The sequence below is a fragment of the Rhinatrema bivittatum genome, chromosome 15 (genome assembly GCF_901001135.1).
Source record: "Rhinatrema bivittatum chromosome 15, aRhiBiv1.1, whole genome shotgun sequence".
NCBI lineage: Eukaryota > Metazoa > Chordata > Amphibia > Gymnophiona > Rhinatrematidae > Rhinatrema > Rhinatrema bivittatum.
Genome location: NC_042629.1, coordinates 30,197,167 through 30,218,966, shown reverse-complemented (window position 1 = coordinate 30,218,966; position 21,800 = coordinate 30,197,167). Strand labels below are relative to the sequence as shown.

Here is a 21,800-nt window from a genome sequence, read left to right as displayed (position 1 = left end):
AGGTGCTGGTGGTACCGCGGGTGCGGGGAGGAACAGCGTGTGTGTGCGGCAAAAGCGGCATAGCGTTCGGGAGTCTGCGTCGAGCATGTCCGCATCGGTACAACGAGCCTCGCGGATTTCCCCGTCTGCGTGGAAACGGCGGCCATTTTCGATTCCCTAGCAGCATCGGTGGGAGAGGCGAGGAATCCCCTCCTCAACTATCGCCGGTGGTTCCCTGTCCCACGGAGGTGCAGAGAGGCACTTGCACCAAGGAAGAGTCTCTGGTTCTAGTAGAGGTCTTCTTCTGGTTTTAATTTGTTCATGCTCAAAGCTTGTTTAGCGGAACAAGCAGGAGGGTTGCTGGCTCTCAGCCCCAGTCTCCATGGATTCTCGGCCTGAGCTGTTGAGAAACTCTTCAGGCTTTCCATGATTTTTGGTGCTGGATGTTGAATGGATCCGGGCCTAAACGCACTAGGATGGTAGGCCGCAGCAGCGGTTTCTTTTCCCGCGTGCGTAGGCATGTTCGCACATTCTCATTGCATGGTGGTTGTATGGGGACCTGTGCACGTAAGGCTGCAGCCTAGATTTCAGTGTATATTTGTGCAGGTACTTGAGCGTGTATTTGCATAGGTACTTTTGCGCGTAAGGCCGCAACCTAGACGAACGCGTATTTGAGCGCATGAAACTGTAACCTAAACTTAAGTTCGTATTTGCGCAGGTACTTGTGCGTGTACGACTGCGACCTAGTCTTGAGCATGTATTTGCATGCTTCCTGGAGGGGTGTGCATGTACCCCTGGGTGGCATTGGTGTACGTGCAGGAGGCCATCTAGAGCCAAGATTAAGGAGAGCTAGGCGCGGGGACGTACAAGTCCAAGCGCCTTGCTATCTGTGAGGCTTGCTGTCTGAGAGCAATTCAGTCCTCACTCTCTCTCCATTTGTGTCAGCGCTGTTTAGATGCTCAAAACAATTTGACTACTACAGCTTTTACCCATGTTGGGACATCCCCTCGACCTATGGTGTCTCTGGAGGGGAGTGGGCAGAAGCATCCCCGAGGGAGAGAGGTTGGAGAGAGCAAGGTTGGGCCTATGGGCTCCGCTATAGATCCATCCTCCTTCTCCTAGGTGGAATGTTTCCAAGGCCTGCAGACCTTTCTGCAGGGATGCCCAGTGAAGGCAAAGCAACCTACTATGTAGGGATCACGTGCTCGGGCCTCCCATTTGTCAGTCACAGTGGGCAAACACCGCATGGAGGCTGTCCCTGGTAATTTTAAAGGGATGGGGATCATGAGATATTGGAGGATTCCAATGGGGAATTGGCTTTCTCACCTCTAGAAGAGGGGAAATTGCATATGATTGAGAGCTGCTTCGGACTCGAACAGATTTTTTCTTTTTTTCACAGAGATGACTTGCTGAGTTTGTTGGCTCAGACCCTGAACACGCTTAGTGTGGCCGGAGGTCAATTTTAAGTTAAGCATCCTGTTTCTTTCCCCCCTGTATCCAATTCAAGAGATATTGGATTTAAAGAAAGTAAGTGCAGCTCTCAAGTTTCCCCATTTCTGTATGGAAACTCTGAGGTCCGTCAAAGTGGGGTAGGCAAGGGAGAGTTCTTGGCTTCTCTTGCCTTAATAGAGGCACATAGCCATCAGGCCGGAGTGCCAGAGATTCCTGAGGTTCATGGTCCTAAGTGAACATTTTTGGTTTTGAGCTCTTCCCTTCAGCTAGCGCCGGCTCCACGTACCTTCATCAAAGTGATGGTGGTGGGGGCGGTCGCATTGCAAAAGGAGGGTCTGTTGGTGCATCCGTATCTGGACGACTGGCTCATTCATGTGAAATCAGAGGACCTCTGTCGACAATCAGTACAAAAGGTACCAATGCGCTTGAAGTCTCTAGGATGGGTGGTAAACCTCTTTCAAACTCGAGTGTCTAGGAGCTCAGTTCAACATGCCGGCGGAGAACATGTTTCTCATGGAGAGAGAGTGCTGACATTTCAGAGTCAGATTAGGCTTCTGCTAGAGCTTTCGGTGCCCAGGATCTTGGACTGTTTACAGGTCCTAGGTTCTATGGCATCGACACTGGAATTAATTCATTGGGCATTCGTGCATATGTGGCCTGTGCAGGGGACTCTTCTCTCCTGCTGGAATCCGTTATTGGAAGAGTTTCATCTTCCTCTTCCATTAGAGGGGGAAGCCAGGGACAGTCTTTTGTGGTGGCTTACTCGCTCCAGTCTTGAGCATGGTGCGGAATTCGAGGTTCCGAATTGAGTAATAGTCACCACCGATGCAAGCCTCTCCAGAAGGAAGACGGTGTGGCAAGATCAGTCAGCGCAGGGCCAATGTTCGAAAAAGGAGGCCTCATGGTCTATCAATCAGTTAGAGACAGGTGGTGTATTTCGCATTGCTTGCCTGTCTGCCAAGGTTTCCTGGCCATCCAGTAAGGATCCTATTAGGCAATGCGAACAACGATGGCCTAAACAGTTGCCAAGGTGGAACCAAGAATCAGGCAGTGGTATGAGAGGCCTGGGAGTTGATTCTTTGAGCAGAGCAGCATTTGGAACAGCTGGCAGTGTCTCACATCGCTGGATTGAAAACATTCAGGTGGATTTTCTTAGTTAGAGAAAGTTAAACCCCCAGGGAATGGAGCTGTCAGAGGCAGTGATGTGTCTCATTCATGGAAGATGGGGGTACTTGACCAAAGAGAACACCAAGGCATCGCGGTTTTACAGCCACTAAACAGAACACGATATGGAAGGAATATGAGCTCTGGGGCTGCCATAGACTTGAGGGATTCTTCTTTGTCTTCCCTCCGTGGCCTCTGGTGGACAAGAGATTACGGCGGATAGAGAAATACCTGGGCAACGTGATCCTGGTAGCTCCAGAGTGGCCACATCGACCATGCTTCCCAAATCTGATCAACATGGCCATAGATGGGCCCCTGAGGTTTGGACATTGGTCGACTCTTTTCAACTAGGGCCCAATATTTTTGGGTCAGGCAGCTCACTTCTGTCTCACAGCTTAGCTTCTGAGAGGAGACGACTGAGATGGAGGGGATATTCTGAAGCGGTTATTTCCACCTTATTGCAGTCTAGCGACCTTATACATCCTTGACATATGTGCGAATTTGGAGGATCTTCGAGGCCCGGTCTGCTGTTGCCAGTGTGCAGCCTCAACCTGTTCAGGCTATGGTGTCGCATATTTTGATTTTTCTACAGAAAGGGTCTGGACAAGGGACTGGCCTTTAACTCTGAGAATCCAGGTAGTGACACTGGGTTGTCTCCAGGGTAAGGTGCAAGGGTATGCTTTGTCCGCACATCTGGATGTTATTCAATTCCTTCGGGGAGCTAAGAACTTTTGTCCTCAGGTGCGGAACATTTGTCCGTCTTGGAATCTGAAATTAGTCCTTAGAGGATTGTGTGAGTCTCAGTTTGAATCACTAAAGAGAGCTACAGTTAAGGACTTGACTCTTAAAGTGGTTTTCTTGGTAGCTATTTTTTTAGCCAGGAGAATTTCAGCACTCCAGATGCTGTGTTTTCGAGATCCCTTCCTACAGATGTCTGATTCGGGGGTATCTTTATGCATGGTGCCGCCTTTTCTGCCTGAGGTAGTCTCGGCATTCCACCTTAGTTAGACAATGGAGCTTCCAGCTTTTCTGGATTTGGATTCCTCTCCGCCTCACGCAGGAGAGCTTAGGTTCTTAGATGGATGGTATGCATTACTGAGGTATCGAAAGGTCACTTATGTTTTCTGTAGAATCCATCACCTCTTTGTACTGTGGAGTGATCCAAAGAAGGGAAGTAAGGCATCTAAGGTTACAATTGTATGGTGGCTCAAGGAAGCGATTGGGTTTAGGGGCACACTTGACACTTTCCAGGCTATTTCTTGGGCTGAGTCACAGCAGGTATCTCCATATGAAATTCGCTGGGTGGCTACTGGGAAGTTGTTGCACACATTTGCTAGGCATTATCGCTTGGATGTCGGGGTTCGGGCTTCCATGTGCTTTGGTGAGAGAAGTCTACGAGCAGAACTCTCTAGGTCCCATCTGATTTAAGAGGAGCTTAGGTACATCCCAGGAGTCTGGACTGATCTGGGTACGTACAGGGAAAAGAAAATTGGTTCTTACCTGCTAATTTTCGTTCCTGTAGTACCACAGATCAGTCCAGAGACCTGCCCATTTACTGGGGGAGGGTCTGCCACTCGTACTATTGCTTTGTATATAGTGCAGAGTTGTTGAAGGTTTTCAGTGCTGATTGCTTATGTTAAATTTGGGAAACAGGTTTTCCATTGTCTTTTTGGGCAACTTCACTTTCTGGCTCGTTGGCGGGGAGGGAGTTTGCTTAGAAGTTGGCTTAGAAATTTATGGTTGTTGCTGTCATCTTGGCTTGGGTACAGGTTGGTACTGAGGAACTGCAGGTGGCACACTGGGTTCTGTACAGTGTCAGTGAAACTTTCTCTGTCTCCATCTGCTGGCAGGGAGGCAAAACCCAGGAGTCTGGACCGATCTGTGGTTATAGGAACAAAAATTAGCAGGTAAGAACCAATTTTACATTTTTTCCCATTAGAAAGTCTAGGTTTTAAGTGCGTATTGCAAGAAAAGTTACAGCGTTTGTTATGCACTTAGATCATTGTATTTAAACTCGGCACCCCCTACTTGGCATATCTTTCTATGCAGGACAACTGTCTGCTCTGCCTGTCCTCAACAGGTCATGCTCCAAAATTAATAAGAATGGGAAACGTACATACTCGCGCTTTCCATACTCTGTGCCCTTCTGAACGCCAGTCTCTGAATTACAAATATTCTCTGACTTTAAATAAAGATGGGTGGCACTGAAGTGTAAATAACATCTAGGCAGGTAATATTTGTTCAGTTCGTGTTACTTGCATTTCCTTACCCTGCCCATTTTTCAGTGGAGGGTCTGATGGCTTTCCCTTTCTTCTTTCAGATCATGTTTCCTGTAGCTTACTGTAGCATTGTGTACTGGATGACCTCACAGCCCTGCGATGCACTGAGGTTCATCCTGTTCTCAGCCCTCGGGACAATGACCTCCCTCGTGGCGCAGTCTTTGGGGCTCCTGATTGGTGCGGCCTCCACATCTTTGCAGGTTTGTGCATATGCGTGTTAATGACAAGGGCTCCGCAGGCTGCTTGCTGCTCCTGTTTCTTCAGGAGAAGTTACAGAGATCCATCAAGCACTGCCTGCCGGCTCTCAGCAGGGGGATCCAGTGGGAAGGGGATAAAAAAACACGCTGCAGATGTGGTCGCTTCCGCAGCGCAGTGAAAAAATGTCCTTCCTGGCTCCAAATAAATCTGAAGGGAGGGATTACTGCAAGCTCTGGATTCTGATTGGTCCAAATGGGGGCTCTCCTGAAGTGCTGACACTGCACAGAGTCATGAGCAAATACATCTTTTCTTTTCTTTTTTTTTTGTTGTAAGCTGTTTTCAGTGATTCTGCCTTTGCTGCACAGTCTAACGTGACCTTTCAGAAAGCTCCAGAGACGGCCAGCCTGGTGTCCCAGTGCCTGTGGAGGGCTCGATGGGGGGGTCCCTTCCTGATGGATAGTGAGTGCAGGCCCTGCCGTTGCAGCTGCTGCTGCGACCACATAGACTCCAAAAAGGAAACCTTGGGGAGATGTCCTTGCTGGTCCTTTTTTTGCTGCCTCCCGTAACACCGTCCCTCTGAGCTCTGCAGTCCAGGGAAGCAATTTTGTGGGCCTCCCCCCCCCCCCAAGAAGCCCTCCAAAATCTGTGCAGAGGGGTCTGGGCAGCCCACTTGCCACTCTGAAGACCATGGCATGGCAGGGCGAACATAAATAACCCAGAAACTGCAGCCAAGGGGCTCCAGGCCCTGCTGGGCTCTGACAGGCCCTCGAGGCTCCCTGCTGCACCCCCCACGATCGGATGGAAGTTTACCCTCCTTGGAAATAAAAACATAAGAACATAAGAAATTGCCATGCTGGGTCAGACCAAGGGTCCATCAAGCCCAACATCCTGTTTCCAACAGAGGCCAAAACCAGGCCACAAGAACCTGGCAAGTACCCAAACACTAAGAAGATCACATGCTACTGATGCAATTAATAGCAGTGCCTATTCCCTAAGTACATTTGATTAATAGCAGTTAATGGACTTCTCCTCCAAGAACTTATCCAAACCTTTTTTGAATGCAGCTACACTAACTGCACTAACCACATCCTCTGGCAACAAATTCCAGAGCTTTATTGAGCGTTGAGTGAAAAAGAATTTTCTCCGATTAGTCTGAAATGTGCTACTTGCTAACTTCATGGAATGCCCCCTAGTCCTTCTATTATTCGAAAGTGTAAATAACCGAGTCACATCTACTCGTTCTAGACCTCTCATGATTTTAAACACCTCTATCATATCCCCCCTCAGCCGTCTCTTCTTCAAGCTGTGTAGAGTATGGAGGCAAAGAAGACACTTGAGGCAGCTTTCATCGCAGGCAGGAAGAGAAGGGAAGGCGTGAGCCCTCAGGAGGCTCTTCCTTTTATTGTACATTCATACAAAGGCAGATGATGTGTCATTACATGATTGGCTACTTTCCCATAGCAACAGACGAGTCCCTACACTATTGGTTTTGGCTCAGGGGGTGTGCACGGATCATATCATTGGCTGCTGAAATCTATACCTCCTGACTTTGTCCTGCCTCTGACTAGGGAACACCCAGCCCCTCCCCCAGGAATTCAGGGCTAAGCACAAGCCAGAGAAATACATGATGTCAGGTATCCTTTCCTAGGCAGAGAGGCTTAAGCACAAGTGATGCTTTTATTCAGGCAAATGTCAGGGAGAAGGGAAGTTAGTGTTTAACCCTGATGAAATGGCTTGCTGGCAAGCGCATATTTCCCACATCTCACCCTTTCTGTTTTTGTTTAAGCAGCTCAGTAAAGCTTTAGACCCTTACTGAAATCTGTTATGTCTTGGTAAGGGCTGGAAATAGGGGAAGGGGGATTATGGAGAGAAGAAAGCTGATTCGGCGTGGTGTGCCAGCCACCGATGAGCTCCTGAATCTCCATATCACCCAGAGCTGGTGCAAGTGGTGTGCCAACGCTGCAGGGCTCATGATTCCCTATTAGGCATCTTACAAGACATCTTTGTATTCGGGCTGAGAGCAAGGTTTCAATATGGATATGAGGTTGGGTATGCACTGAATACAGCATCACAGGCAAATAATTAAGACAATTATGGTCATTATAATAGAAATCACCCTTTTGAGACCAGAAATATCAGGGAGCCAGGACCATAGCCAGTCCCATGGAGAAGTTGGTATTCTGTCTGAAAATGGTGCATCAGCAACCATGGTTTCTATCTGCTCTATGGTATGTGTGAGGTTTGCTTTATAAACTGATATGTACACACAGCAATGAGATCCAATTAATGCACAAACACCACCCTTTAAGGCTAAAATGGTTTCTAAGGTATAGCTGTTCTGTAATGCTACTTCTCTAATCTGAGAGATTTCTGTTGTGAGTAGTTTTAATACATGGACTGTCTGATTAAATATGGCAGTCGTCCAGTTAGCTAGGATGTGTAAGTCTCTGTAATTCATAGCTGTCCCCATTGGAGGAAACAGGCTTCTAGCTATCTGAGTTTCTGTATACTTTTCTATGGGATTATTTATCGCCTCCCTTTTGTTACGGAGCCTTGCTTTGGGTAAATTTTTGACTGCATAGTATGAGGGGAGGATGTAGCCTAAAGTGCATCTGTCTCTCCATATGGGGGGAATGTGCATATATGCTCTACGCCCACATAACATCCATATGTTTCCTAACAGATAGTGGACATGTCATTGGTTATCATTTGGGCTATATAACTACAAAAGGTAAATCCTTCATCCCCTCTATACTTTCTGTACCTGCTTGGGTCTCCCACTGCACATCCTGAAATCTGCCAATTGCATACATATATGTGGTATAATTATGTAAGTGTTCAGTGATTAATACAAAGGTTCGGTTACAATATGGATATTTCCCACCTGAAGTCCCTTTCCCATCCCCTGTATCATAGTCCCAACAAAGAGCGGCAGTCTCTTGAATACGGCTACCAATGTGTAGTATGGTATTATTAACTGGAGAGTTAATGAAAACCTCTCTGTAAAGGATAATTAGTCCATACTGTAAGGTTAAATGGTACAGCATGCATCAGTAGTTCTCCGCAGGTATGGGTTGGCATGTGTGTGCAGATCCAACAGTCTGTTCGATTCAACAGGTGTGAAAAGTTCTGTGCAGAGGATGTACATGTTGTTCTGTCAGAGTCCTTGTTCTGAAATCGCCATAGCTGGAGAAATAAGGCAAAGGAAGAGGGTACAGAACACAATTGTTAATGAGTTGGCATTCAGGCAAGAAAAGACGGCTAATAAGTTCTCTGGAGTTTTCTCAAGGCCTTGCTGTTCTAAGAGTTGTGCAGATTGGTTGGATAGGGCCTTGATCTGTCCCCAGGTCATGTGGCGCTGCTTTTTGCAAGGAGTCCGGTCTCTGTCCTTCTGAGGGCTGTGGAGGCTCAGGGAGAAGTTGGGGATCGGGTCCTGTAGACCTGGACACCTTTCCATCTTTCCACGGCTTGATACCTGTGGAAGCAAGCAGAGAAACATATCCTCGTCCCTTTGATAAGGGGACGGGACCGTACCAGACATTAAATATTCTATACAAAACTGATGGCTGTGGGTGACTAACCCTAGTCCCATAATGATTACTCATGGCTGTGGTCTTATGTTTGATATGTTTGGATGATGTAAAGTGATTTAAAACAATACTTTGTTCTTGTTCAGCCAGTCCTTCTTAGGGGAAAATCCAGGGGCAATTATCCCTCCTTTTTGTTTTTGTTTTCAAGAGCTCTTAAGGGTATGATTGGCTCTCTCCACAATGGCTTGCCCTGTGGTGTTGTAGGGGATGCCAAATAAGTATTTAATGTTCAATTATTGACAAAATTCATGTAAAGGAATGGCTGCAGTAAATAGAGCCATTATCAGTTTTCCGAACAGAGGGTAACCCCATTATCAAGAAAGTTTTTATGCAGTGATCAATTTTCATTCAGTAAAATAGCAATAAATGTAAATTAATCATTTAAAGGAAAAGTCATTTGCAGTAAGCAGAATCAAATGACAAGTATATCATACATTATATTAAACATATGTTACACAAGACTGACATATATTCATTCATCTTGCAAATATTCATTTACACAAAACTGACACATATTCATCCATCCTGCAAATATTCATTCATAGTCTTCTTGGCATCAAGACAGACAACAGATAACACATAATATGAGCTAAAAATCTTATCAAAAAGTTATCAAAAACAAATTTAGATCAAGGATCAAAAGTCAAAAGGTGTTAGAAAAATTTTTGAAAATAAACTGCAAAGTGTTCACCTTCACATCTCCTCATGGCAGGAAGGCTGTAAATCTGGAAAATATTAAAAACTGGCATACAGCAAAAAATTACTAAGGTAAGGATTAAAGTAAAATTCTTACTTTTTTAACCTTGAAGAAATCAATTCTATTATTCAATTTAATAAAATCAATTTGGATATGCAAGAAAAGGCTTGGGAGGGATTGCTTTAGATGTAGCAACCTCTGTCAGTAAAAATTAGAAGGTTCAGAATTCTGTATAAATTTTGTGAAAAAGAAAATAAAACTGAAGTGTCCTTAATACAGAAGGTCTGTAGGCCTGAAAAATAAAAACTATTTTACAACAGAATTATTAAAACAATAATATAATATAACTGGAAGAATAACATAGCGCCTCCTAGTGGAGACCCCATCATTACTTTATAGATTGCAACTATTGTTCCAGGTTGCAATCAATAATACTCTGAGCTTACTTTCAATGTGGAATATCAGAATAGAATTTCTTCATATAATTATTAGAATAGGAAATTAAACACGCTGTTCGCGCTGCTCTGTCTGCTGCACGCTAAAGTGACTGTAACTACTATTAATCTGTCTGAGTTATAACATATATAAACTAGCGAGAGAAACTGCAGTACTAAGTCCAGTTTTTTTTCTTTTCAAAAGTTCTCCCTCCCTCCCCCATGAGTGGCAAGCAAGAGTTACAGTAAAGGGGGGGGAGGAGCAGTGTTTCTCAAAAGAAAAGAACTGCACCCAAGGAGTTAATCCTTCAGTCAATAGGAACTTAAAGATAGCTTTGTTTAACAATTGATAACATCGACCATAGACAATGGCTGGCGAGGATTTGCTGATTCCATGCAGACAGATACTATTTTTCTTTACCTTTGTCCTGAAAGGGAGAATCACAGTAAAAATATAAGTTCTGTACGCTAGCAATTCAAACTATAAACTTAAAGCTCAGAGAAATGGAGTCATTTTAAATGTGAGCCAAATAAACTTTGCAAAAGGGAAACTTTCACATGTAATTTACACAGAATATTATTCAAATTTCAGTACAGTTTTAACATAAGGCTGTGCATACACTTTGTGGGGGAAAATACTCTCAAAGTATGCAGATTTTCTGTAACTGAATTCAAAGACTAATAGAAACCATTTTTTCCAAATTTGTACTGTTTGTTAAGAGAAACCATTTTAAATCAGTTTTTTCTTTATTCTGTTGTTGGAAGTAATACACTTTTGATAGTTTAGGGAGTGAATTTTCAGAGTACTTTAAAATATTCTTTAAGTAACTATTAAATATGTCCACTGGGGTAACCAGATGGACTAATGGAAAATTTAGTATTCTTAAATTCAATTTCCTATTCTGGTTTTCTATCATTTCTAACTTCCCATCATGTTCTTGAACTGATTTTATCAGATTCACCTGCGTCTCTTTTATTTCAGCCATTTTTACATCTACCACAGTTATATTCTTCTCTAAACTTTCTATACTTCCTTGCATACAGACATTCTTATTCAATACTTCTTGCACATTCGAAGTTAGATTATTTATAGATTTCTGCATTTTCATAATCATCAATCCCAATTCCTCCAAAGTAAGCTTCTTAGGAATAAACTCTTTTATTTCTTGTAGTTTACTTCCCGATACCAAATCTCCAGGTTGTGACAGAGACTCAGTTCCTCCTCCAAGATCAGGGCCTTCCCTAGACACCCCGGACTTTTGATTTTCACTGTCCTCCGAGTTTTTTGTTGGGTTTCCAACTTCTCTATGGGTGTCAGGTGATGTTCCAGCTGTTATTGAAACTTGCTCGAGTTCTTTAAAGGGAGGGGCCGGTTTCTGCGGGGCACCGGGGGTTAGAGATATTTCACTGGCCAAAGCAGAAAGTTCCTGCTCCTGAGCAATACTGCTAGCGGCCCCTTCCGGTGTTCTTTCTGAGGGAGTTTGAAAACAGTCCGGTATGGTAGACTGGTGTAACTTAATAGGGGTAGAGGTCATAGATGCATCTCTTAATTTTGCCTTCCTCTTAGAGTGAGGCATGGTAATTAGCAGTAAATAATCACACTGTACCCACAGGCAAGTAACCGTCGCTGGTTTCAAATTAAACAATGAAACTATTTACTTATCTTGTTATCGTTTGTTAAGGCCGCGACTTCTCTTTTCCGACCAAGTCCAATAGCGCCCAATACGTCCGATCCGGACGGAGCCGGACAGAGCCGAGCGCGCCCCTTCACCGCGCGCGGCTTAACCGTCGCGCCGGCGGCGTCGCGCCGGAGTAGAGAAGATGTTATACTCTACCCGGCTCCTCCTTCTCCGACGTCACCAGCGGCAGCAGATCCGGAAACAAGCAGGAATGGATGCAAAACGGGCCTCTCAGCCAGGCAGGACCCGAAGAAAGGTGCGGCAGCGTCTACCGGGGCAGAGAGGATGTTATACTCTACCCGGCTCCTCCTTCTCCGACGTCACCAGCGGCAGCAGATCCGGAAACAAGCAGGAATGGATGCAAAACGGGCCTCTCAGCCAGGCAGGACCCGAAGAAACTATAAACTTAAAGCTCAGAGAAATGGAGTCATTTTAAATGTGAGCCAAATAAACTTTGCAAAAGGGAAACTTTCACATGTAATTTACACAGAATATTATTCAAATTTCAGTACAGTTTTAACATAAGGCTGTGCATACACTTTGTGGGGGAAAATACTCTCAAAGTATGCAGATTTTCTGTAACTGAATTCAAAGACTAATAGAAACCATTTTTTCCAAATTTGTACTGTTTGTTAAGAGAAACCATTTTTTTTTCAAATCTGTACTGTTTGTTAAGAGAAACCATTTTTTTTTTCATAGTGATATTTTCTTTGCTTGTAACGCAGGAGTCTAATTAAATCCTTTTTTTCATATTGATATTTTCTTTGCTTGTAACGCAGGAGTGCAGCTGCTTGGGCCAAGGTCTTATACGCTGATTTCTTTGAAGACCTGGGGGCATAGCCACTGCTCATGGCACTCAACTCTATTGCTGCCACACCTAGTTCTTTGTTTCTTTCTGTAATGGGAAAGGCTTGAATCCCTTTCAATAATTCCTCCCTTGTGAGATTTCCATGTTCTAGATGAAATCCCATGCTGACCGCGGCACATAAATTGTTACCGGGAGCAGTGGTTTGAGATGGTAATTTACCTGGACAAATTGATGATGCAGAATTAATGACTGTCTCAGGCAATGGCAAATGAGGGTACAGGGAGTGGTTGGTGGGGGAAGGGGGTTGCAGGCAAGATGGAGGAAGGCTAGTTTTTCTGACCTCAGTGTTTTCAGTTTCCTGGGGCCTTTTCTCTGAGGTGGACGCAGAGGAAGCCACAGGAGCCATGTGAGTGTGTGTCCCCAGATGTTCTATTTCATTTTCTGTCCCCCTTTGTTCATGGTTCTTTTCTGTGATGGGGAAGGCTTGAAGTCCTTCTAATAATTCTTTTTCTGTAAGGTTTTCTTTCTGCTGAAGTTCAATGCTAATCACCCCACCCAGGCCAGGTTGTGGCTCTATTGTTCTCAAGGGTTGCTTTTCTAAAGAGGTGTGAATGGGCTTGGGTGTGGGTATGGAGAGCTGATACAAAGAATTTGCTGTCTCTGAGGGAGACTGAGCATAAGATGGGGGAAGGGTATTCTGATTGAGTCTGCCTGCTTCTAAAAGCACATGGTTTGAAACTGCTGTCTTTAAACTTTTTTTTTCTATGTGTTCGATGGCCTCTGTACATTTTTGCCAGATTAATCTTTGCTTTATGGGAGCTCTGGGAGCCATATGAAGACAATTGCCGATTGAAATCCATTCCTGGGTATTTAGAGTTCCCGCCTCCATGGAATACCAAGGGCAACGGCAAGCTATTTCAAGTCCCCCAGGCTGACTTGCGCTATTTTCTTCTGGTGATGAAATAATGATTATTGATGATTTGCTGCAGCTCCCTGGCATGTAGCCTCTGCTGTACAGTCAAATCACTACCCATGCTTACGAGTGTGGGGAACAAACTTGCTGAGAAATACTTTAAAAATTACTAAGAAGTACTTTTTTTTTGTTTTTAAAATATTACGATTGCAAATCTGTTGAACGGTACGTACCTTAAGCTATGACCAGCCGAAATAAGCATGGAGTTTATCATCACTGTCGGGCTCACCAGATGTAGAGTATGGAGGCAAAGAAGACACTTGAGGCAGCTTTCATCGCAGGCAGGAAGAGAAGGGAAGGCGTGAGCCCTCACGAGGCTCTTCCTTTTATTGTACATTCATACAAAGGCAGATGATGTGTCATTACATGATTGGCTACTTTCCCATAGCAACAGACGAGTCCCTACACTATTGGTTTTGGCTCAGGGGGTGTGCACGGATCATATCATTGGCTGCTGAATTCTATACCTCCTGACTTTGTCCTGCCTCTGACTAGGGAACACCCAGCCCCTCCCCCAGGAATTCAGGGCTAAGCACAAGCCAGAGAAATACATGATGTCAGGTATCCTTTCCTAGGCAGAGAGGCTTAAGCACAAGTGATGCTTTTATTCAGGCAAATGTCAGGGAGAAGGGAAGTTAGTGTTTAAACCCTGATGAAATGGCTTGCTGGCAAGCGCATATTTCCCACAAAGCTGAACAGTCCTAACCTCTTTAGTCTTTCCTCATAGGGGAGCTGTTCCATCCCCTTTTGGTTGCCCTTCTCTGTACCTTCTCCATCGCAACTATATCTTTTTTGAGATGATATAGTAAATCAGTCATTCTCTTTCTAGCCCTGACCATTGCTTTTCTGCTTCCCGTTTACAGGTGGCGACGTTTGTGGGCCCAGTGACTGCCATCCCTGTCCTCCTGTTCTCCGGCTTCTTTGTCAGCTTCGACACCATTCCCGCTTACCTGCAGTGGATGTCCTACATGTCATACGTCAGGTACTGTGTCGTGCCCGCGTGCAACCAGGGACACCCCTAAAGCAGGACTTCAGCCGGAAACCACATCCAGGCATCTGAGGTTTCACTGCCCTGCCCTGCTGCCAGTCAAAAGCCTCTGCCCCTTCATCAGAAAGCCTGGACAGCGTGAGATCCTGCATTAGGGAGGGGTCCCACATACTTTTACACTCTCTCCCTCCCTCCATCCATGGGCACACACCTAGCACACCTCTCCCACCTATCCCCCTACTTCTCCCCACATAAACACTCTCATAACCCACATACTCCTATACCAACACTTCCATACCCCTCTACTACAACATACTTACTCACTCCCCCAATCATACCCCCACCTATACTGCCCACATCTTCCACTTTCTCCAAACAGATGCTCACAACCCCACAGCCACCCCCCCCCCCACACACAGATCCACAAGCCATGCATTCCTACACTCGCACACCAACTCCACATACTTCTATATCCCTGTCCCAGATACACGTATTCACTCTCACGTTCTGTAGACACCCATCCCCACTCTCCATATACTGCACACACACAAACACGAACCCATAGCCCACCCTCCACATGCTTCTACGAGCTCCTCATAAACCTACCCTACACCTCCACTACCTGCCACTCACATACCAGACACCCATTCCTACCTACATCTGCACGCCCACTGCCACATACTTGTACACTCCCATACATAGGTCTCCCCGTGCATATACACCCTTCCCCAAATTCTTAGCATGGCCACTCCCCTGTCATTTATCACCTCCCCCCCACATACTCCATACACGTCGCACACATACCCCTACATCCCTCCACCACCCTGTCTCCCTGCTCCCCACGCCAACACTTAGCCACCCACCCGCACCCAAACCCACAATCCTACACTCACAGCCCCACTGTACATTTACCTGCCCCGGTCATCCCTGTATTTCTAAAGGGAAACTCTGCAGGGATTTTGTCTTTGAAAATGGGCACGGAGGTACCTGCGGGCCTACAAGCTTCTCTCAGGCCTTCCAAATTGCCCCATTGGTGTGTAGAGACTGGAACTGGGAGCACTTTCATGTCAGTCCTGGATGCTAACCCCCATGAACCAATGATTATTTGATAGCGTCGGGGGGTGGGGGGCAGGGCAGGAGCCGTTATCCTTCTCTGGACTTAGTTGAAGCCCTTTCATATCTGCTGTACCGATCTGAGAGTGAGGGGGTAGGAGGGGCTCAGTTGTAGAGGCTGGGGCTGACCCCTCGGAGCCCTTTCATATCTGCTCTGGATGCTAAGCCTCAAGAGCCCGTGATGCTTTACAGTGGCCATTACCCTCCCCTAGTGTCGGCCTGGCTGGGGATTCACTTCAAGGGCTCGTCCTCCCTCACCGAGCATTTTCTAACTACTAGAGCTTCCCGATTCTCTGGGCTGAAAGGCAACAGATCATTTAAATTTCCATTTCCACTGGCTGGAGCTTAACCTTTTTTTTTTTTTTTTTTTGAGAAACATGGTACGTGTCTTTATGAACTAGCAGTAACCTTAGTCTGCAGCTTTAAGTGTGGAAATTTCCAAAGTGAAGTCATGCCCACTAGGTTGCATTTCTTAGTAATTAGGGATTGTAGGAGTTATGGCGATAGCGTCGTTCATCTGTTCACCTGTTCCTCCAGACTGGAGTCAGATGGCTGCCTACCATCACCTTCAAAAGGGAGCATCCTGTGTGTGCCCCGTGCGTACACGATATGTACCAGGGGCTTTAAAAGTGTCCATGTGCTTTGAAAGCATACATTATTGATGTTTATTGGACATAAATTTTGCGGATGTCTGGTTGTATGTATGCACTTTGTCTTGTTGAACTGATGCCTATTAGATGCAAAAACCTTGATTACGTTTAATTGTACATTGTTTTGTAGCCTCATTGGGAAAGGTGATTCCTAAATCTGAAATAAATACACAAGTAAAATGCACCACGGACTTTAAGGACATGCAGGGTTTGTGCTTCATGTATGCAGCGTGTCATGGACACGCAGCGCAGGCTAGAACAGCACTCGGTGTGTGTGTCTCGTGTGTGCAGCCTATGCATGTACGTTCTGTGTGTGCGGGGTGCGCCCCATGTGTGCAGAATACATACCACAGGCTTTAAAAGCAAGCAGTTTTTGTGCCGTTTGCCTGTGGCTTCTGTGCTGTTCAGCAGAGATCGCTAGCAGTGTTCCCTCAAATGTTTCAAAAACTTGGTGCATAAAAATGTTCTTTTTTGTGCAACTGTTCATAAGCCAAGTTAAAATTTGTGCACTGTGAGCCAATATAATGCAAATAATATCGGGATTTCTTGTGCGTGCTGTGTTTAGCGGTGTGTAGGTGGGGTTCACGACCTCTAGGGCTTAGAGGGAACAGCGGCTGCTAGCAGAGGATCCCTAATGCACTGTCTCCTGTGGCATCGCCTGCCCCTGAATTCTGGTTCTCGCCTCTTTCCAGGTACGGTTTCGAGGGAGTGATCCTCTCCATCTACGGCCTGGACCGGGAAGACCTGCACTGTGACCAGGACGAGACGTGCCACTTCCAGAAGTCAGAGGCCATCCTGCGGGAGCTGGACGTGGAGAACGCCCGGTTGTACCTGGATTTCGTGGTGCTGGGCATCTTTTTCATCTCTCTGCGCCTCATTGCTTATTTTGTTCTCAAATATAAAATCCAAGCAGAGAGGTAAAAAAAAACCTAACAAACAAACAAAAAACCATAAACATTCCAAACAGACTTAACTCCAGTACACATGAAGGAGAACAGAGAGGGGACCCCTACTATCTCTCCATTGCCAGGACCCAGGAGGACTTGCATAGGGCTTGTGACTGTATAGTACTCTCAGTAAGAAGCCCAGCCTCTTTTCCACCACACTTTGTAGCTTTAAATAGAAATTGCTAGAAGAGAGGTTTAGCATAAGGAATGTAAAGCTTTGGAACAAAAGACTTGCATGAAGATTGGTCACAGGGGACTGTGTGGTTTGACTAGTGTGGTTCCCAGAGGTTGGGTCCTTGGCTTGCTCACGTGTCCCTCTGGTTTGCGAGCAAGAGTGGAAAGAAGACGGATCTAGGACGACCTCTGCTCCTTGAGTTCTTGCTGTGAATCGAGAGCATTGCCTCTGAAGTATTGGGTGCAGGCCTCTGTGCAGTATTTTTTCTGCTCGGTTTGTTTTGTTTTCTGCCCCCCACCCCCCAACTCCCACCCAAAAAACATTCTTAAACGTCTGTGAAAGAGTGCTCAGGCAACTGGCCAAGCTGCACTTGGCCTTCCATTATTTGCACACTCAGTTTTTGGTCAGCATGCAATTTCCAGATTACGTTCACTCATCTGAAAAGTAAGTGTGCAAATGGCCAGGATGTGTGTACTACTTGGCCTGTCCTTTAGGTGTTCGATTTGCTCCCTTTTGAAACAGAAGCCAGGGCCTGTGAGTGGAAGGGTCTTCTGTACCATGCACACAACGAGAGTGCTAATCATGGTGTATTGGATGCTCTGAATGCTTTAAGAGCTGCCTGCTTTCAGAGTAGGCACGGATTTCTTCAGCCAGAGACAAACCCAGTCGTCCTGGAGAATAACAAGCCTCGAGTACCTGGTCTAGAAAGCTGAAGTGATATTTTTAGGTAGAATAAATGGTTTAGCAGTTGTTGGGTGAACAGGAATAATGTGGAGACAGCCAAAGGGGCTGCTCGTGTTTAGAATAAACCCACATCTATATAAAAGGGGTCTTTCTAATCATGATAGCCATTTTGTAAAGTTATGAAGGGTATAGAATACCTCAGAGGGTGCAGTGACTTTAGTCTGACTGGTTATGAATGAGGAAAGGGATTTCTAGAACTCTCATGAGGGAAAACATCATGAACTAGTTACAAAAATGCCTTCTCCCTCTTGCACAGACGGTGAAACCTTTATCAAATGGGTAACCCTTATGTGTTCTGTGGGCCAGTGCCTGTGGCACTTTATTGAAAGAGATGTTCCACGAACTCCTCCGGTGACCCTCTCGGTTTGCAGTTGGCCGACTGCCTGTGTGATGTCACCATCGACCTCCCCAAAAGCCCCGGCCTCTGGCGACGTTCCTCACGTGGGATTGGTCAGGAGCTGCTGCTGCATCACTGCATTCCAGTCCCAGAGCCGGGCTTTACATGTGGGGGAACCGGAGGAAAGGGGACGTCTTCAAGGAGCCCCTGTGGATGGAAAAGGCCGCAGGTAGTTTGCAAGTTAGCGTTAAGCGTGCCGTGAAAAGCGCCTGTGGCCTTCCGCACCTGCTGTTTGGGCGGGTGGCCCACGGGGGAGGGGTAAAGTAGCGTACCTGCTTTTTGAAAATGCCGTGAATGCATGCTTTCTTACTGCCCCAGCCTAAACGCCCCTGCCCCGCTCCCCCGGGCTGAAAGCGCATGCTCCGTGGAAGCCCGCATGCACTTTAAGCCGGCTAGAGGAGAGCAATCATCCGTCAGGCCAGTGTGCCCGGGTAAATGCCTTTGCCCGCTTATGTAAGAGCTGCGGAAGCAAAGGGTTTTATGTGGTAGATCAGGAGCACCCATAAACACTATTATAAACCGAAACCCTTCCCCCAAGTGATTTTGGCATGGGGAGGGCAGTTTTTCAAAGCCATTTACCCGCGTGCATGGGCCTTGTTGAAAATTGCTCTCTGCTGCCTGTCTAAAAGTGAGTGTGCACAGATTTAGTTGGGTTAAAAAGAGAGTCGCCGGGGTTAGGTCGGGGAGGAAAACAGCACATATACTGTCAGTTCTCAAATCTACCCGCCCCATTTTGCTCCCACTCAGCCACCCACATAAATAATCAATGCAAACTCCATACACTCTCTTAGGCGTGCACATCACATTATCCAGTTTTCAGGGAGAAGTGGCTCGGAGGAGCAGCCTGGCGGTTAGCCCAGCGGGCTGAGAGCCACTGAAGCCAGGATTCAGATCCCACTTTTGCTCCTTGTGATCTCGGTTGCCTCAGGTACAAATTCAGGGGGGCATTCACTTAGCCGCATTAGGTGTTTACCGTGTGGTAAATGCAAGAAAGTGAGGTACTTTAAATACTGCTCGTTATTTCAGTCCCCCCTCAGATGTCACAGGCATGGTAATGAGCCGCTTTGCCAGTGCATGCAAAGCAGCTCATTACTAGGCAATTCCATGCTAATAAGATACCGGAGCTTGCCTGAAAAATCGCAAGCTGTGTTATTTTGCCCCCGGGGCCATGAATTAAAGGGGCTGAGCAGCCAAAAATGTGCTTCCCCCTCCCCATCCCACTCCACCACCTCCTGAAGTGGCCCCAATATTATTGAAAAAAATAGAATAATTCAAAGGCGAGATCTCTTCTCTCCCTTCTTCCAAAATCCATCCCCTTCCCACAGCTGGCGAGTCCCAAACCCTCTCTTCACGTGCCACGCAATCCCTGCAATGTCTGAAAGTGAGCAGAACGGAGGTGCGCTACAAATGCCCCCATCCTTTACAGCTGTGCAGGCTGTTTGAAAACAGCTTCCATCCCAAAAGCTTTGTGCAAAGCTTAGCAAACTAAGGGGGTCTAGTTTTAAAGGGCCAGATTTACGCGGGTTAAGTCTGATCTTGCCTGAATCTGGACCTCGAGGCGACGGTTTTTGCAAATATTCTGCATCATTTCTATAGCCACGGTCTTTAATGGGAAAAATCTTTGCAGGAATAATGGAAATGTTGCCAGTTCGGCACATAAACAGGAGAAGGTCGATGGGTGCAGTGTAGAAGGGTTGGATGTGGGTTTTTTTTCACTTGTTCCATTGCATGTTTTCCCGTTCCACGCTGTGAGGAAAAAGCTTAAGGACTTAGCTGCAGTGAGGTAACTTCTTACAAGTGGACTTTCCAGCATGCACCAAGCCAGCCTGACTTTCCAGCAGAAGATGCATGCACAAGTTAACTTTGAAGATCCGGGGGCTAAGTGTAAATGGCTGCTGTTTATGCTCATAACTCAGGTTATGTGTGTAAATGGTTAACGTCTCCTTCTTCTCTTCCCCCTTCCCCCAGTAATATCCTCTTGTAAAATGTATGCATGCAGCAATTAATATTCCTCGCCTATTTGCACTGCCTCACTATCCACGTCAAGCACGCAGGGCCGAGCCACGCACGTATGTTACACTCCTAATTCCTCTTCAAGGTTTTGAAGCTTGCCCCCCCCCCCTCCCCCCCCCAAGCCTGCCGAAATGATTTAGGATTTTACTGCGAGGATCATCACCATCTCTCTAACCGGGGTGGGGGGCAGAGGCACAAGGGAAACCCAAGGAGGCAAATGTGTGCTGTCCCGGGGGTGCATTGCCGAAATGGCTCGCGGAAAAGAAATTCTGGTCAAGATGTTATCGTAAACTTCGAAGAAAAGCAAAGGCCAGAGACTGAGTCCATACCTTTTGTGAGGCCCCAATGAATGTTAAAATGCAGCTTTTACCACCCTGTGGCAATGTCTCAGGGGAGCGACTCCCGTCCCTTTCTCTTTCCTTGGTGGGCTAGTGCTTCCCGGTAGAGAAATGTTCTATTTTAAAGTAAGTGTCCTGAGATCTATTCTAGGGTAGCCGAAACGTATTTTTAGCCTGGTTTGTAACAATTCATGAAACTCCTTCGACCCTCCTGTGCTCCGTTTTCCTTGGGAGTCCGAACATTTTGTTTTCTTTTGTATATTTGGGAGGTGCTTTTTGTACACTGAGATAAAACGCAAGAATCAATGCAAGTGACGTGTGTAATCCACGTGCAGCGGCTGTGCACTTTGTATGTATCTGCTCTGTCACTGTTCTCCCCCAGCTGCCTTTGCGCTCCGGGACCTCTGGTGAGTACTCCATAAAATTGCCTCCTTGCACGCTCTGGTATATTTGCACTGTTACAGATTATATACATCCTCATTTTTTTTCCCCCCAAGTTCTTTATGTCCTTTGCAGCTCTGACTCTGTGGGACGTGTGGACATCTGAAAGAAAAGGTTTCAGATGGGAGGAGGCATTTTACTGATACATTAAAAGCTGCTGGCCCTGCTTTGTACATTTTTTTGGTATACTTAATCCCAGTAGGGGATTTGTTACTGTTCGTGCATTTTTTTTCCCAAAAATTAGGAACTGTTTTTGGAACCTAGATGATGTGTTTATTATGATAATGGAACTGAAGCCAATAAAGCTGTATTATTTTCAGGTATCTGTGCACACCATGAGTGTCATTAAGTAACATGGCCAGGAAAAGGCTTTTGATAGAGTCCCTCTATTACCCTGGTGCCCGGCTGTAGCCGTGTCCTCCAGACCCTTTTATCATGTAAACCAGTGGGATTAGAGTGTGTTAGGAGGAGTAAAACGTCCACAGGCAACACGTGCCATTGTGAAGTAGTAGTAAGAGTAAGCTCATCATGCCGTCTAACACTTGATTAAAAAGATTTTGCTACTGTGTAGCACTGTCTGCACCTACGGAGATTTGACTCTTCTAACACTGCCCGTGTCGGGGACCTACAGTGCTTTCATTATAATTTGCTCACCTGCTTTAACATGTAAGATATGCCTGCCTGATAATAACGTAAATTGAATAAAAACCTCTTACTGCTACTTCACAACGGCACTCGTGC

At 46.0% G+C, this 21,800-nt stretch overlaps 1 protein-coding gene across 1 annotated transcript in view; it reads left to right on the top strand.

Moving 5' to 3' along the window:
- The window catches only part of ABCG1 (ATP binding cassette subfamily G member 1), an 89,108-nt gene extending 67,726 nt beyond the window's left edge, over window positions 1-21,382 (top strand). Inside the window, exons 13-15 of the mRNA XM_029578619.1 lie at window positions 4,916-5,074; window positions 14,117-14,235; window positions 16,697-21,382. Of these exons, the coding sequence (XP_029434479.1) occupies window positions 4,916-5,074; window positions 14,117-14,235; window positions 16,697-16,925 (507 nt within the window). The 3' untranslated portion in view covers window positions 16,926-21,382. The remainder of the gene's footprint in view (window positions 1-4,915; window positions 5,075-14,116; window positions 14,236-16,696) is intronic.
- Window positions 21,383-21,800: the final 418 nt, after the last annotated feature.